Here is a 16,597-nt window from a genome sequence, read left to right as displayed (position 1 = left end):
TTTAACTTAGAGTTCTTTTGTGTTTCCAGCTGAAACGCACTGAAGATCAGGGTTTCTATAGTTACAGAATGGAGTTTCAGAATATATTTATTTCAGTGTGAGAGTAGAATATTTGAGTGGAAACAGATGAAGAAAATTCTTCAAATCTAACCTCAGATATGAAAGCAATATGCTCCACTAAGAGTTTCTACTTGCACCCAACATACAACTGTTGGGAGGAGATCAAGGAAGACTTCAGATAAGGTAAACTGCCAAGTGGAAAGATGCTCACTGAGAAAATGCCTACTCCAAGCTACTTCAGCTTTTCTCAGTTTTAATCCAAGTGCAAATGCTAATTCATATTCATCTTTGCCCTGACTTTATCCTGGCTTCTTTGCATTAACCAGCCTAATTATGGGAACACTAGTACATCGGATGATGCCAAAATGACTGTAACATGCAGAGAATATATGGTTATTTGATTAGGCTATGCAAATAAATTCTGCATAAAGTGATAGAACTCACATGGGTCCCAAACAGAAATATTAGGCTGAACTCAATATTCTATTCTAAGAATTGCTTAGAGCGTTCTAACTTTTCCCCACTGGTTTCTAAGTTCGTCCCTTTCATATTTCTTAAGAAATGTTTCTATTAGGCCATTTTAGTGGTTCATCACTTAAATCTCAAATGGGTTGCAAAGACTAAGTCAGATGGACAGACAGACAGATAGACACACACACAAACACACCTAGTATTTGCTATGGTTTATTACTAATCTTCAAACAAGCAATAGAAAAAGTATAAAAAAATTGTCTTATTGTATATGTGACAGATTTTGGTTCACTCAAGAAGGAAGTCAGACAAAGGATTAATCTCCAAAATATACAAGCAGCTCATGCAGCTCAATATCAAAAGAATAAACAACCCAATCCAAAAATGGGCAGAAGACCTAAATAGACATTTCTCCAAAGAAGACATACAGATGGCCAACAAACACATGAAAAGATGCTCAATATCACTAATGTTTAGAGAAATGCAAATCAAACCCACAATGAGCTATCACTTCACACCGGTCAGAACGGCCATCATCAAAAAATCTACAAACAATAAATGCTGGAGAGGGTGTGGAGAAAAGGGAACCCTCTTGCACTGTTGGTGGGAATGTAAATAGATACAGTCACTATGGAGAACAGTATGGAAGTTCCTTAGAAAACTAAAAACAGAACTACCATATGGCCCAGCAATCCCACTACTGGGCATATACCATGAGAAAACCTTAATTCAAAAAGATCTCTGTACCACAATGTTCACTGCAGCACTATTTACAATAGCCAGGATATGGAAACAACCTAAATGTCCACTGACAGATGAATGGATAAAGAAGATGTAGCACATATATACAGTGGAATATTACTCAGCTATAAAAAGGAATGAAATTGAGTTATTTGTAGTGAGGTGGATGGACCTAGAGCTGTCATACAGAGTGAAGCAAGTCAGAAAGAGAAAAATAAATACCGTATGCTAATGCATATATATGGAACCTAGAAAACTGGTACTGATGAACCTAGTAGTAGGGCAGGAATAAAGATGCAGATGTTGAGAACGGACTTGAGGACACAGCTGGGGAAGGCGAGGCTGGGATGTAGTAAGAGAGTAGCACTGACATACATACACTACCAAATGTAAAATAGATAGCTAATGGGAAGCTGCTGGATAGCACAGGGAGATCAGCTCAGTGCTTTGTGATGACTTAGAGGGGTGGATCAGGAGGGTGGGAGGGAGACGCAAGAGGGAGGGGATATGGGGATATATGTATATGTATAGCTGATTCACTTTGTTATACAGCAGAAACTAACACAACATTGTAAAGCAATCATACTCCAATACAGATGTATTAAAAAAAAAAGAAGGAAGTCAGAAAGTTGTGATTTCTACTTGGGTTGAAAGTTTCATGAATGATAATGATGATGATGATATAAGTGGTAGCTGAAGTTTTAACATATAATTATTAATGAAAAATTCCTTCACATTTACATCATCTCATTTGGCCCCGACAATAAGCAAGTGTGGTATTCTCAACCCCATTTTATGGCTGGGAAAGCTAAGACTTGAAGCTTGCCAAATTGGTAGAAAGTGGTAGAAATAGGGCCTGAGCACGTATCTTTTAACAGCTAACTTCAGTGTCTGGCCACATCCACTCTGTTTGGGAAAGAATACTTAAGGACCTTCCATGCCTCCCATATCCAATGGGTTTCAACAAACATGAGATTTTAGATGGTCACCCACAATTTTAAGACCAATATAGTTCCTTAGACATCTGGGCTGAGTTTCTCACAAATGACAACCATCCCCCTTCCTTGCATCCCAAATCCCTTAAGTCCTGAATTAAACAAGCCATAACCAAACTCAAGCAAAGAGTCACTGAGATAATACCTGTTATGACAGGCTCGCCTCAAAACTCAGAATAAATTTGCTTTTAACACTGAAATTCAGGTTAGCTAGATGTCTATTTGCAATGTTACATCAGAAACATTGGACTGATCTCTCTCCTCAGCAGTCTTTACATTCACTGCATCCCCAACAATAGTTGTGTTTTTCTATCCCAAAGGCTCATGTTGATTGCCTCTTGGGGATCTCTGCAAACCCTTCTCATGGGTAGCAGGGGATGTGGCTTATCTTTTTTCTTCACTTGTCTCGACCCTGTCCTCTCTCCTAGTGCTTCTTGGGATACATGTGGATAGTTCATTGCCAAGATCAGTTAGGTTGGAGAAACAAGGCCCTACATAATGCTATGTTGTTTTGAGCATCAGAAGCTCAAACTCTGAAGAAAGGAAAACATATATCATTTGAGTAAGCACAGAAGTATTAGAAGCTATGCTAAACTTAACCTGTATTATCTATCATCTGTACAGTGATCCAGGGCTTAAGATGGAGCTGGGCATATAGTAGGTGCTTAATCTTTGTTGGTAAATGAATGAATGAATCATCAAGGAGGCTACTGGTTCTTGACCTGGGTGTGAAAACCAAGGCTCAGAGAGTTGAAGTGACTTGCCCAAACAACCAGTGTTTCTGATTAAAAAGTTGTTGACCATTTTACGACTTTTTTATTGTACTTGGTAGGAATCTATGTAAAAGTTTAGCATCACCTTATCTAGTTATTTTACTAAGTGAGACTCCTTTAGCAGAAATACATGATGTTAAGACCCATAGATCTTTACTTAAGGGAATGGTGGGTCACCTGTGTAGAAAGACTGAATTGCGATGAAAGGACTGACATACTTCTCTCACACTCAAGAGGCAAGCTATTAATTAGATTATTTAAGCAGAAATAATCCTCTCCGCCCTGGTTTGGTCACTGACCAAAATACTGAAAACATAAACTGGATGGCAAAACTTGAGCAATCAATTCTGACACCTAGCGTCTCCAGAGAATACCACATGGTCATGCTTTAATGAGCCCAACTGTCTTCCTCTGCCTTCTCACCCATCTCCCATCTGGCGTTTTCAGGTTCCAGCCAAACATACAATGAGGGCAGGCTTGGAGCAATGGATGGTGGGAACATCATTTGGTGCTGGGTATCCCCTTGCCTGTGCTCCATAAGGCGCTGTAGCAAGGAGAATTGAAATGCTATATAGGTTACCGGCCATAGGCTTGCAGGGAAGCTAAGTGAGTAAACCCTTATGCAATGCTAGCTGCAAGCTGTCATCTGAGAGCCCATGTGACAGTCACTGTGGGGTAATGAATAGAGACTTGGATTAAGAGACAGTGGAACAAATCCTAGTTTGGCCCCTCAGAAAACTATGTAATCTCAGAAAAGAGAGATTCTGTGCTAAAAGTCCAGGTTTTGAAGTCACACAAGTCTGGGTTGGAATTCTGCATCTGCCACTTATTAGCTCTATGACTTAGGGCAGGTCACTCAACCTCTTAGGATCTCAGGTTTCATGTTGGTGAAATTAGGATATTAACACAGACTTAAAAAATTATGGTGAATTTTTTTAAAGATTCTTTTTTTTAAAAAAATTTCTTTAATTAATTTATTTTTGGCTGGGTTGGGTCTTCGTTGCTGCGTGCGGGCTTTCTCTAGTTGCAGCGAGCGGGGGCTACTCTTTGTTGTGGTGCGCAGACTTCTCATTGTGGTGGCTTCTCTTGTTGCAGGGCATGCGCTCTACATGTGCAGCCTAGAACTAAGACAGCACCTTTATTTACAATATAGCCCTCATCACAGTGTAGCTGTGCCATAGTTACATGTTGGCCCTACAAATACTGGGCTCCAGGCAGTGACTGGATGATAGCACCTGGCACACAGAAGCTGCTCAAGCGGTGCTTGATGAATTGAATTTTGTCCATTCTTATTTTTATAATGTTGGGAGGCAGGATTGCATATGAGTTAAGAGCGTTATAGCCTGGAATAAAACCCCAGTTATGCCATTTATTAGCTGGGCAGTTTAGGTAAGTAAATTAATCTCTCTCTGCTTCAAACTCCTGGTTTGTAAAATGAGGCTAATTATATTACCTTCCCCATAGGGTTGTAATGAGGTTTAAATAAGTTAATTGTAAAGGGCTTAGAGCAGTGTCTAGCATGCTCTAGGAGCATTTATTTAAATAAAATTTATTTACCAATTTCTAAAAAGAGGGAGGGAAAAGGCAATGATTTTCATACTCTTCATCTTACGATTTCATAGGGATGATTAAATAGAATCATCAATAGAGAAACATTTTCGTAAAGGGTGAAGTCATAAGGGATGTTATCCATTATGAGATTTTTCCAGACCAGCTCTACGAGCTGAACTATACTCATAAAAGGGGGTAGAGAGGAATTAAGGATAACCCTAATCTAATAATAAATCATATTGATACCAGTAACCATTTATTCTGAGCTAGTTATAAGATGCTGAATGCAGTATAAAATAAGAGTGCCTCCTTTAGAAGTTAAACATTAAAGAGCAGCCTTAGGGAAGGCTCATGATATATTTTATTTTATTTTTTGTAATTTTTTTAAAAGGAATGTTTTTCTTTTTAAAAATTTATTTATTTTTGGCTGCATTGGGTCTTCGTTTTTGGGTCTTCGTTGCTGCACTCAGACTTTCTCCAGTTGTGGAGAGCAGGGGCTACTCTTAATTGTGGTGTGCGGGCTTCAGACTGCTGTGGCTTCTTGTTGTGGAGCACAGGCTCTAGGTGCGTGGGCTTCAGTATTTGTGGCACGTCGGCTCATGGGCTCTAGAGCGCAGGCTCTAGAGCGCAGGCTCAGTATTTGTGGTGCACAGGCTTAGTTGCTCTGCAGCATATGGGATCTTCCCGGACAAGGGATTGAACCCGTGTCCTCTACACTGGCAGGCAGATTCTTTTTTTTTTTTTAAATTAATTAGTTAATTTTTGTCTGCCTTGGGTCTCTGTTGCCGTGCGCGGGCTTTTCTCTAGTTGTGGCGAGTGGGGGCTACTCTTCATTGTGGTGCGCAGGCTTCTCATTGCAGTGGCTTCTAGTGTTGCGGAGCACAGGCTCTAGGCACACGAGCTTCAGTAGCTGTGGCACGCGGGCTCAGTAGCTGTGGCTCGCGGGCTCTAGGCGTATTCTCTGGCTGGCAGGTGTTATTCTTAACCATTGCGCCACCAGGGAAGCCCTCATGACAGATTTTAAACTGCATTAAAATAAGCACATAAGAACACTTTGTGGGGTATGATTATAAGTGATTTTTATTTCTTCTTTATACTTTTCTAAATGTTCCCTTTTTTTTCAATGAAATGTGTTACTTTTATAAATACATAAAACAATAATAGTAACATTTTTGGAAAGACTTAAAATCCTGAGGAGAAAATCTGACAGAGATTCATGTACAGCCACACACACACACACACACACACACACACACGAGATGGCGGGTGGGCTACTGTACACTTCATGAGAGAGAATACAAATATCAACATTAGAGTCACTAGACAAATTTCTTCTCCAGGCCAGCCGTAGCATGGCTGTTATGATGGCCTTCATCCAAAATAGGAGAGAGAGCCAATTCAAGAATGACCACCACCAGGCAGAAAATTACCCCAGGAGGACTAGCACTAAGAATGTTCCTTAGGGGGGAAATGATGTGCAATTGAACAAATGAAGGACTATTGACAAGACTGATTAGAATCACAGAACCTCAGGGTTGGAAAGTGGCTGTAAATCATATAGTTCAAACCGTCCCACCCGAAGTTTGATTCCCTTTTATAATACTTCCTGCCACTGAATCTTCTATTATCAGAATCACCTGGAGGAACTTACACACAAATACAGATCTCCAGGACCCACTCCAGATGGACTGAATCAGAATCACTGTGTGTGGGGGGATGGAGGGGCATATGTAAGTCTTCATAATGTACCTTTGGTGTGAAAACCATTGTTCTAGGTCATTGTCTTCCCAGGTAATCCATATCATCTCTAGCCAGCTCCAACTACTAAAAGGATTTTTAAAAAAATGAGTTGAAATCTATTCCCACACAGCTTTCCTTCTCTACCCCATTTCTACCCTTGGGGCCATATTCAATAAGATGGCACCTTCTTCTACAGAACAGCTCCTCAGAGAGCTCTGATGAATCAATCACATCAAAGCAAACCAAAATGCATGTTGCCTTGACATTTTTTAAAAATAAATGGAAATGGAGAAACACAGAATATATACTAGTCCTCAAAGTTATTGCTTCGAATTCAGAAAACACTGCAAACTACAAACTCAGAACATCCTCTCAAAGCAATGGCAGGCAATTATGCAGGAGCCCAGAGGTTTAAAGAACTGTCTGCTACTGGGAGATTCACAGGCATAGGCTTAGAGGGTGGGAGGGAGCAGCTGCAGAACAGTCAGCCTGCTGCCCTCTCCCTACATTCACCCTAGGCTATGTGGCCCCAGGCAGAGAAAAATGGGGGACCGGTCTTCTCTGGGGTGCAAATGCCCCACAGAGTTCTTTCTGGCTAATTTCCATCTTCCCACTATGGCTGGTGCTAGCTCAGTCACTGGGTCACTGTGCATGCGGCAGCACTTGAATACTCAGCTTCATGAGGATTTTTTACATAAGTATTTGGGGTGTTTGCATATGAGGAGGGGAGCCCTTTGTAGCTTGAGAAAAGTTAGTGACTGCTTTGAATAAGCATTATTCCTGACTTTGACTTCATAACATATCTCTTTTCTAGGGTGCAGATAATTTGTTTCTCAGACAATATCTTAGTGTCAGAAGGACACTCATGGGAAGGAAAGTTCCTTTCTAGTGGTAATGGTCAGAAACCGCCTTTCAAAAGCAGAGTCGAAGAAATGCTTAGAAAAGAAAGAACATAATAGTCTTTACTTGGGAATTATATACAGAACTAATTATCTGAGTAAAAGTAGGGAGTGCTAGGTGGGGTGGGGGACAAGAGTAACTAACGCTATAAAAAACAGCTGTAAACCCACTCTTTAGACCTCACCAGATGTTTGACAGCTCGTATCCCGAGTATCTGATTTTGTTTATTTCCCCAATGGAACTGTCATTTTATTTTTTTAAATTCAAGCATACTTGATTTACAATGTTGTGTTAATTTCTGCTGTACAGCAAAGTGATTCAGTTATACATATATATTCTTTTTTTTATATTCTTTTCCATTATGGTTTATCATAGGATACTGAATAAAGTTCTCTGCTATGCAGTAGGACCTTGTTGTTTATCCCCAAGTATCTGATTTTGGAATGGAGATTTTTAGTCTTTTCCCATCAATATCTGGAAGGAATACACAGCCAGGACATCAGCTTTGTAAATAGTCTACTTTACTTGGCTTTCACCTGGCCTTTCTATAAACTTATCCAGTAAATGAACCTCTGAAGTAACCCCTCTGAGTTTGTCAGTATACAAGCTCATAAGCATAATCTTGAACACATGAAAGCTGCTAAGTTTTAGGAAGGCAGAATAAGCAGATCCTCTTTCTTCCTTTATGCTTTATCGCAGTTAGCAGTTTTGGTAAAACCCTAACATGAGAAGCGTGAGAATATTTAATTTGTGCCACCTGTCATCACTGACAATTTCCCCGCAGACTGACTATCCTACTCAAATAGATATTTTGTGAACAGTTTGCCACATCTTCATCTTCCCTCACCTCCACTCCCTGGAGAGCTGAGCAGCAAATGCTCTGAAACAAAAAAGACAATCTTACCTCCGCTTGCTGGGGATGACCCCCATCTCCTCACTGTCGCCCTCCAGCGTGACTCTCCTGGCTTGCCACCACTCATCATCAGAGGCGTTGATAACATGGAGAATGTCTCCATATTTAAAACTAAGTCCTTGACTTGGCAGCCCACTGTCCTTGCTCTTGTCGTAGTCAAACATGGCTCTGTAGGAAACGACAAGAGAGAGAACATTGTTAGGAATCTCTGGCAGCAAAGAACTAGGATTCACCGTTTTGATGGTTCATTTCTGCTCTGAGAACCCATTGCCCATTGGATACCAACTCCCAGAACTAACCCCTGGAATTGCAGTCAACATTCCCACTGCTTTGGTCACAAATCACAATTAGTTCTTACTTCTCCCAGGAGGTTGTGAGGCAGGTTAGTACTCTCTCACTACAATCAAATTTTACAAATCACTAGAAAGAAAGAATGAACAGAACCATGGCATCTTTCTGAATGCAGCATTTTGTGGTATGAACAAATCCTCTTAGATGTATCAGTCTGTAGAACTCTTTCCTCTATAATAGAGAAAAATGGTAACAACTTCCATGTCCTCCCACAGGGGACTGGGACCCTTCCACTCACTGGAGTATTTATTGGACTATCACTAAAATTGGATGGTTGCAGAGTTTAATTTAATGATATTACTAAATGCTCACAAAGCAATAATGAAAATACACCTATGTTTATGTGTGTGTCTATAGACACATAGATCAAAATATGAACAAGGGACTTCCCTGTCAGTCCAGTGGTTAAGACTCCATGCTTCCAATGCAGGGGGGGAGGGTTTGATCCCTGGTCGGGGAACTAAGATCCCACATGCCGTGCGGTGTGGGCAAAGAGCAAAAATGATATGAACAAGATAAATTGCTTCCATAGTATACCAAGCCTATCTCATCATTGCATGTATCACTCTGAATTGTAATTCTTGCTTTATGTATCATGTTTTCCCCACTAAAGAGCCTTTGCTGAGCCTTTGCTGAGCCTTTGCCGAGCCCAACACACTGTAATATGTATGACTGATGGGGTGAGGGAGTTGGAAGCAGAATTACAATGATGATTGAGACCTCAGTGACGAGCTGTTGTTCCAAGCAGCTGACAATCTGTCTCAGGTTTTACATTGTCCGCCTCCTCCTGTATCTCCCACAAATCATCACCACACACATACAACATGAGATTTCCCCGGAGAAGCAGATTTTGCCATGTCCCTGTTTATTTCCCTTTGATTCCATTCTAAGAATTTCCTTAGAGTGTAGCCACTATGCAAGCAAAACTAGCTAGATCTGGTGAACAGGTCTGTCTAAAATCACTGAGGACCAAGTGTGATTCTTTTTCTTTCTTTCTTTCTTTTTTTTCCTCATGAAAGAAATGTCACATCTGCTGTCATGGCAACCCAAAAGAGCTGAAGGCAGCATCTACAGCTCTCAAATACTGCAAGGAAAGTTGAATTACTTGCAACACAGCCCCTTCTTCCATTAATTCTGTCCCCAGGTGATGGAATACGGGCTGGGTGGGGGCGAGGTCTCAGCTCCTAAAATGACTCATTTCCACCCTGACCATCAGCACCTTCTCTACCAAAGACTTCACAAAACCCCAGCCAGGAAAAGGGGACTGAGAGAAGGCAGAGACCCACTCCTGACTCTGTCACTTCTCTGGCTGGCTGATGTGACACAAATTAACATTCCTGAACCACAGGTTTTTAAATGTAAAATTAGTCCAATAACTATATTCATGTGGAGCTGCGGTGAGCATTAATGACATAACACATCGGAAGCACCTGGCCCATGGTAGGTGCTGTGTAGCATAGTACGGTATAATAGCGGCTAAGAAACGACTCAGGGGCCACACTGTTAGGGCCACGTCCTGGTCCTACTACTTCTCTTCTTACTAGTCACATAGCTGGTAACCCAGGCAAGAGCTCTAGCCCCTCTTAGGCCTCAGTTCCCTCATATATAGCATAGTGATGACAACAACAGTGATGATAACAGTACCCCTATCATGGAATTGCTGTATGGATGAAATGCTACCTAAGGTAATACATGTAACGCATACACAAAAGTGCCTACACATAGTGACGATCTTTAAGTATGAACTGTTATTATTATTATTGTTATTATTACCTCCTTTTCCCCTTTTGAGTGTATACTTATAAAAATCCTTTCTATGGATTCTATTCTGTGCAAAAAAGAGTTAAACACAGCAATCCTGAGATTACATCCTTAAAAAGGCCTGCTTACAAGGACAGCCCTTGGCTGACATCTGGGAACTTAGTTTTTGGGAGGGTTCTTACCATTTCCTATTAAGAATGGCTTACTGTGCCTAAGCTGTTTATATAAACAATACCATTTAAGCTGAATACTTGCTTTTCCCTTGGGAGTCTGGAATTGCAACAGGTGCCAGGCAGTGAGGGTACCTACGTGACCAGCCTGCAATAAAATCCCTGGACACCGAGTCTGTAAGGAGCTTCCCTGGTAGACATAGTTTTACACCTGTTGTCACGATTTGTTGCTGGAGGAATCAGGCATATCTTGTGTGACTCCACTGGGAGGGGACTCCTGGAAGCTTCACCTAGTTTCCTCTGGACTTTGTCCCATGCACCTTTCCCTTCAATGAGTTTGCTTTGGATCCATTTCCTATAATAAATCACAGTCATGAGGATGACTATGCTGAGTCCGATGAGCCCTCCTAGTACATCATCGACGTTGAGAGTTGTCTTTGGGACCCCCAACACTCACTCTATGGACTGGAAGGCGTATTCACATACACTTCCTCATTTGTGACTCAATACATTCCTACAAAGAAGGCACAATGGATATAGTACTTCCTATCTCCTTTTTACAGATGAGGGGCATACCTAGCAAGGACCCCTAACTAACCCCAGGACACATGGCTTAGAGGCAGCAACCTGGGGCTGGAGTGTGTGTCTCCCAACCCTAAGTCCTAGTGCGGTGCTCTTCACCTTGTGCCCCCCCCCCCCACCGCCTCAATCTGGGAGGTAGTGAAGGTGGTGACAGGGTGGCAAGGATGATAATCATGATGACAACCACTACTTATGCCCATATTAGGGGGCCTGGCACTTTGTATTAATTGTCTTATTTGACATCGTAACAACCTGAAAGGTAAAAATTAGTATTCCTGTTTTATAGATGGTGGAGGAGGTTCAGGAAGTTAAGGAACCTGCCCTAGGTCACAAGTACACACATGGTAGAGACTGAATCTAGAATAAGGTTTGCCTGACTCCAAAACCCACATTCATGGCCATTTCATTATCAGGCTCAATTTCCCAGCCTGTCCCCCTCTGGCTGTGCTCACGACTTAGCAGTACCAGGAACTTTTAATCTTCCCTTCAGAGCTGACCACCTCTTCTCCCCCAGATCCCTGCAGTTCCCTTACTGCTCAGGTCTTGTCCTAGTATTCCTATCCTAAGGTCCCCAAACCTCTAGTTTGGCTCCAGGCTCCTTCTGGATGTAAAGCATGGGGAGTGGAGGTAGAAAAGCCATCAGGAAAGCTGGCAGATGGTGGCCAAGAAGGCAGACTATAGGGTCCGACTGCCTGGGTTTGCAACTTTTTAACTGTGTGAACTTGAACAAGTTACTTAACCTCTCTGGGTTTCAAGCTTTCTTTTCTTTTATTTTTTTAAAAATAAATTTATTGGGGCTTCCCTGGGGGCGCAGTGGTTGAGAGTCCGCCTGCCGATGCAGGGGACACGGGTTTGTGCCCCGGTCTGGGAAGATCCCACATGCCGCGGAGCAGCTAGGCCCATGAGCCATGGCCACTGAGCCTGTGCGTCCGGAGCCTGTGCTCCGCAACGGTAGAGGCCGCAACAGTGAGAGGCCCGCGTACTGCAAAAAAAAAAAAAAAAAAAATTATTATTTATTTATTTTTGGCTGCACTGGGTCTTTGTTGCTGCATGCAGGCTTTCTCTAGCTGCAGCCAGCTGGGGCTACTCTTTGTTGCGGTGCGTGGGCTTCTCATCGCGGAGGCTTCTCTTGTTGCGGAGCATAGGCTCTAGGTGAGTGGGCTTCAGTAGTTGTGGCATGCGGGCTCAGTAGTTGTGGCTCGCGGGCTCCAGAGTGCAGGCCCAGTAGTTGTGGTGCACGGGCTCACGTGCTCCGCGGCATCTTCCTGGACCAGGGATTGAACCCGTGTCCCCTGCATTAGCAGCCGATTCTTAACCACTGCGCCCCCAGGGAAGTCCCTCAAGCTTTCTTAACTGTAAAACTGGCATAGTAATAACACCAGCCACCTCAAAGAGTTGCGGTGAGGATTAAATGAAATAAGGTATGTAAAGTATTGTAACACCAGCCTGGCAGTAGCGAGTGCATAATAAATGCTAGCTATTATTACTATGATAATTATTCTGAAAAATGCACTGGGATTTGAATCAGGGGATCTGGGTCCCAACTGTGCCACTTATTAGCTGTCTTATGGACTGTGTACAAAGACATCTAAAACACCTTACTATCCTCAGGACCCAGTACAGTGCTGGGCACAAAGCAGACCCTCAGAAAGGTCTGTGGAAATATTTCAGATGACCTTTGAAAGCCCCACTTCTTTCAAGCCTCAGTGACCCTGTGTGTAAGGGGAGGGGAATAGACACCAATCCCGAAGGTCCCCACCAGGTCAGACATTAATTCTACTGGGCTTCATTCTAGTCCCAAGTATTCCTGAGGGGAGATTTCCCACCCTTGGGATCAGCAACATGCTCTTTCCATGAGTTCTATTTATCTTGGACAATCTGCCCCTCTAGGATTATACTGATTCAGACTTGTCAGGTCCCTAAAAACAAGCAGCTGACACATTTCAGCAGCTTTTTGCTCCTTTGGATATTAACGGATCGTCACACCCGGGAGAAAAGCTACAGCGTCCCATCACCTATTTTAAAAAGCGATAAGCTGTTTTTAATTTGCTTTATGTGCTAATTCATCGCAGCAACTTTTATAAAATGCCATTAAGACTCACACTTTCCACCCAGGGTGCTTTAACAAGTCCATTAGACAAGTAGAATTAGATATGAATAATGCAACGACTCTCCCATCCCTCCTGCCCTTCCTGCATTTCAACATGTGGTGACCCTTTGCCAACCCGGGAAATCTAGGAAAGGAAAGGGGGGTGAAGCAGCTGCTTATCCTCATGGCTGTGCAACCTGGCTGTGGAGACCTAGGTAGCAGACCGAAATTGTGCTTTTTAAGTGTCCCACAATATGCTAGACTTTATATTCATTGTCCCCCTCAATTTACTGGGTAGGCAAGATAGCATAAGGGTTATATGCCAAGCTTTGGAGAGAGAAAAGTTCTGGGTTTAATTCCCAACTCTGTCATCCCTAGTTGTGAATTTGGGGGCCTGTGACTTCACCTCTTAGCTGACCTCTTAACCACAGATGACTATTCCCTCATCAGTGAAGTGCAGGTAACGATGGCATTAACTCACAAGATTGTTATGGAGATACAACAACGGCATGGTGCCTGTAAAGTACCCAAGACCAGCACAGAATGAATTCCACTTTGTTAGATTATGATCCTGCCACGTAAGCATTTTTGATCTCATAAAGGAAATGAGAGTCAAAGAGCCGAAATGAAAAAAGCTAGTAAGTGGCAGAACCAGAATTCAAACAGACAGATGTGTCTGAATCAAGAAGCCTGTGCTCCTGACTGTAAGTACCCAGATTGGAACTCCCGATAAGGAATGTTGTACTTAGATCTCATCCCCAAAGATTTCATGATTGGATGATCACACTGATGATGACACCGTGGACTAGACTTCAGGAGAGAGGCACATGTACTTTACTGAGCCCACATTCAGTTCTCACACTGCCCTGCAGTGCATATTTTAGCATTGTGTTGCAGATGAGGAAACACAAACTTGGATAAATTAAGCAACATGTCCAGTGTCACACCAGCTATCAAGGTGTGTTTCAGCTGTCATGTTCTATGCCTTTGTTCTTTAAGACACTTTGGGGAAATGAGGTAACTTTCCATGTGGCTGATATTTATGTGCCTCATAGGATTGTGTTGTGAAGGTCATTCTGTGTCATCTCCCTCATCAATCCCAAAACTCCTTCACTGGGAGTTAAGTGCCTCTCTCATATACTCTTATCCCATCCTGTATTGTGTTTTTTAACATTTGCAAATTCTAGTTTGCATGAGCATGGGGGGTGGGGAAGGTTCATATTCCTCCTATTCCCAGAATCTACCCCATAACAGATGCCCAATAAAAGTGATTTTCTGTTATTCAGTCTATCACCTATGCTTGTCACAGGGCAATCCCTGGAATTCAACAGTTTGTTTTCTTTCCTATAAGGCCTGGGCAGTTGGAAATAGCAGGTAAGGAAGGCCTGAGTGACACCCAGCATAGGCCTTCCTGTCTTTCTTAGGAAATGATGAACATATGTGTCATATGTGTGACTTGTGTCTCTCAAGTCAGAACATATCCATCCCAGGTAGAGGGATACACACAGCTCTGTACCGATTACTCCTCACATCTCTTTGAGGAGCCACCCATACCCCTGTGGATGAGTCATCATGTCCAAACTTACTAAGCTCTATCAAGGCCACTTATTTCCCCACTCACCTCAATAATGAATTGCCTTCGGTGAGAGCAGTGGCTAAAGCCACCATCAGATCAGTCTTAGTGGATGGGAACACGTTAGCCTCTGTCAATCCTTGTAAGAGGTCATTGACCACGATGCCACTGTTTATTGAGTGACTGCTGAGCATGTGGTAGGCCTACAACATACATGTCAGGCACTGTTCTGGGTATTTATTATCTGTGATTCAAAAGATAGCCCTTAAAATGCAGGCATTGTTCCCATTTTACAGAAGGGTAAATACACTATATGCCATGGACTGTGGTATCCCATGGGTTATACCTTGTAATCATTAGTAACTTAATAAGGCAGGTTTGTGCTCTTTAAAGACTCTTCTCAGCACACAAGTGCTTCCTTTTATGTTACAGGGTTGTTGGGAAAATGTCAATTTCTACTGGACCCAAGGAACTGGAAGTCACTGTCATGACTGAAGGTGGAACTAATTGGGCACCGACCGGAGATCCTCACAGCCTGGGCCTCTGCACAGCAGTGGCATTTTGATTATAATCAGGGAAGAAGCATCATTTCTGGGGCCAACAACTCCCTGTCTCTCTCAGTCTCTCCCGAGTCTCTAGTGCTCCCAGTTCCCCGAGGGACATGGCATGAGCCGACTTCACATGTCTAGAAGTCTGCGTGTTGATCATTTCAGACAACTCATCATCAGGGTCTCCAGGGATGGGGCCCATTCCAGGCTGCCCTCCCTCTCTCCCGGGGTGTCCTAGCATCTGTCAGCTTGGTTTATACTGCAGTGCCGACTGATAGGCTCCCCCATCTGAGGGAAGCAGAGGCAAATCTGAACCTGCCCAAAAGCAGGCTTGACAGATCACAACGAATGGTACTACAGGTTTCAGGGCTGGGTGAGGCTGTAAAGATTGATCTTAAAATCTTTGTCCTTTCCCCCAGATGCCATCAGCTGGCTACTCAGAAAATGAAATATGGGAAAGAGGAACATGGCCAGGATGAATAGCCCAGGTTTTATGATAGTTCTAAAAGCTCTTACGTTCTGGCCTGGTTTGTCAGACAATCAAGATATATTAATCAAGATATTTCAGAAAGGCTGACAAAGCCCTGACTGTAGCCTTTTATTTCTGATCTGAGCTAAAAATGTACAGCAAACTTTGGTATCTACTTTTTAGGGTCTTACTGTCACAAATTAGTAAGCTTGCAGTGGAGAAAAAGAATATCCTGATTTGGAATTTCATTATTGCTGATACACAATTACCATCTAAATATTTAAATTTATACACAGAAGACTCATGTCAAGATCATGAGACATGAACATCAGATAGTCCTGGGTTCAAGTAGTGGCTCTGCCATTTAAGCAGCTGTGTGATTTTCATCTCTGTACCTAGGTCTCCCAAGGCATAAAATTAGGGGCAAGAATCCCTGCTCAACAGAGTCCTTATAAGAATTACATATACCAGAGCTTTTAAAACCCAGTAAGTCCTCAGTGTTTGTTCATTGAGTCTAGAATCTAAATTTCTTCCCTGTAAATTCCACCCCTTTTTTCTAGTGTTGCTCACTGGAGCACAAACAAAGCAACCCTACCTCTGCTTTCCAATAACACTTTCTTTTAAATATTTACTGAATGACTAGTGACATCAGCTGACATGTGCCAGGCCTAGAAGAAGGTGTTGGAGAAAGTTCATTTCTCTCATGAGCAAATAAAAAAGGGAAGAAAGACATCCAAGAACAGTCCACACAACTACCCCAAATCCTTAGTGGTAGTTTATCAGGGTTGGTGATTAAATTCACATACCACAAAACCAGACTATTGGATAATCACTTCAGCTCTCTACATACTGAGTTTGTTTTGTTTGTCTGTTTATGAATTTCAGAAAACTGGGTGGAAACTACAGGACT

The 16,597-nt window shown here is 42.5% G+C and overlaps 1 protein-coding gene across 42 annotated transcripts in view; it reads right to left on the bottom strand.

Moving 5' to 3' along the window:
- DLG2 (discs large MAGUK scaffold protein 2) overlaps window positions 1–16,597 on the bottom strand; it is a 2,077,851-nt gene that overhangs the window by 68,247 nt on the left and 1,993,007 nt on the right. For all 42 annotated transcript variants that reach the window (XM_067038359.1, XM_067038349.1, XM_067038350.1 and 39 more), the window contains one exon: window positions 8,136–8,312. In XM_067038359.1, coding sequence (XP_066894460.1) covers window positions 8,136–8,312 — 177 coding nt within the window. The remainder of the gene's footprint in view (window positions 1–8,135; window positions 8,313–16,597) is intronic.

The sequence above is a fragment of the Kogia breviceps genome, chromosome 7 (assembly GCF_026419965.1).
Source record: "Kogia breviceps isolate mKogBre1 chromosome 7, mKogBre1 haplotype 1, whole genome shotgun sequence".
Lineage (NCBI taxonomy): Eukaryota > Metazoa > Chordata > Mammalia > Artiodactyla > Physeteridae > Kogia > Kogia breviceps.
Note: the sequence above shows the minus strand (reverse complement) of the source record. Positions and strands in the feature narration are given on the sequence as shown.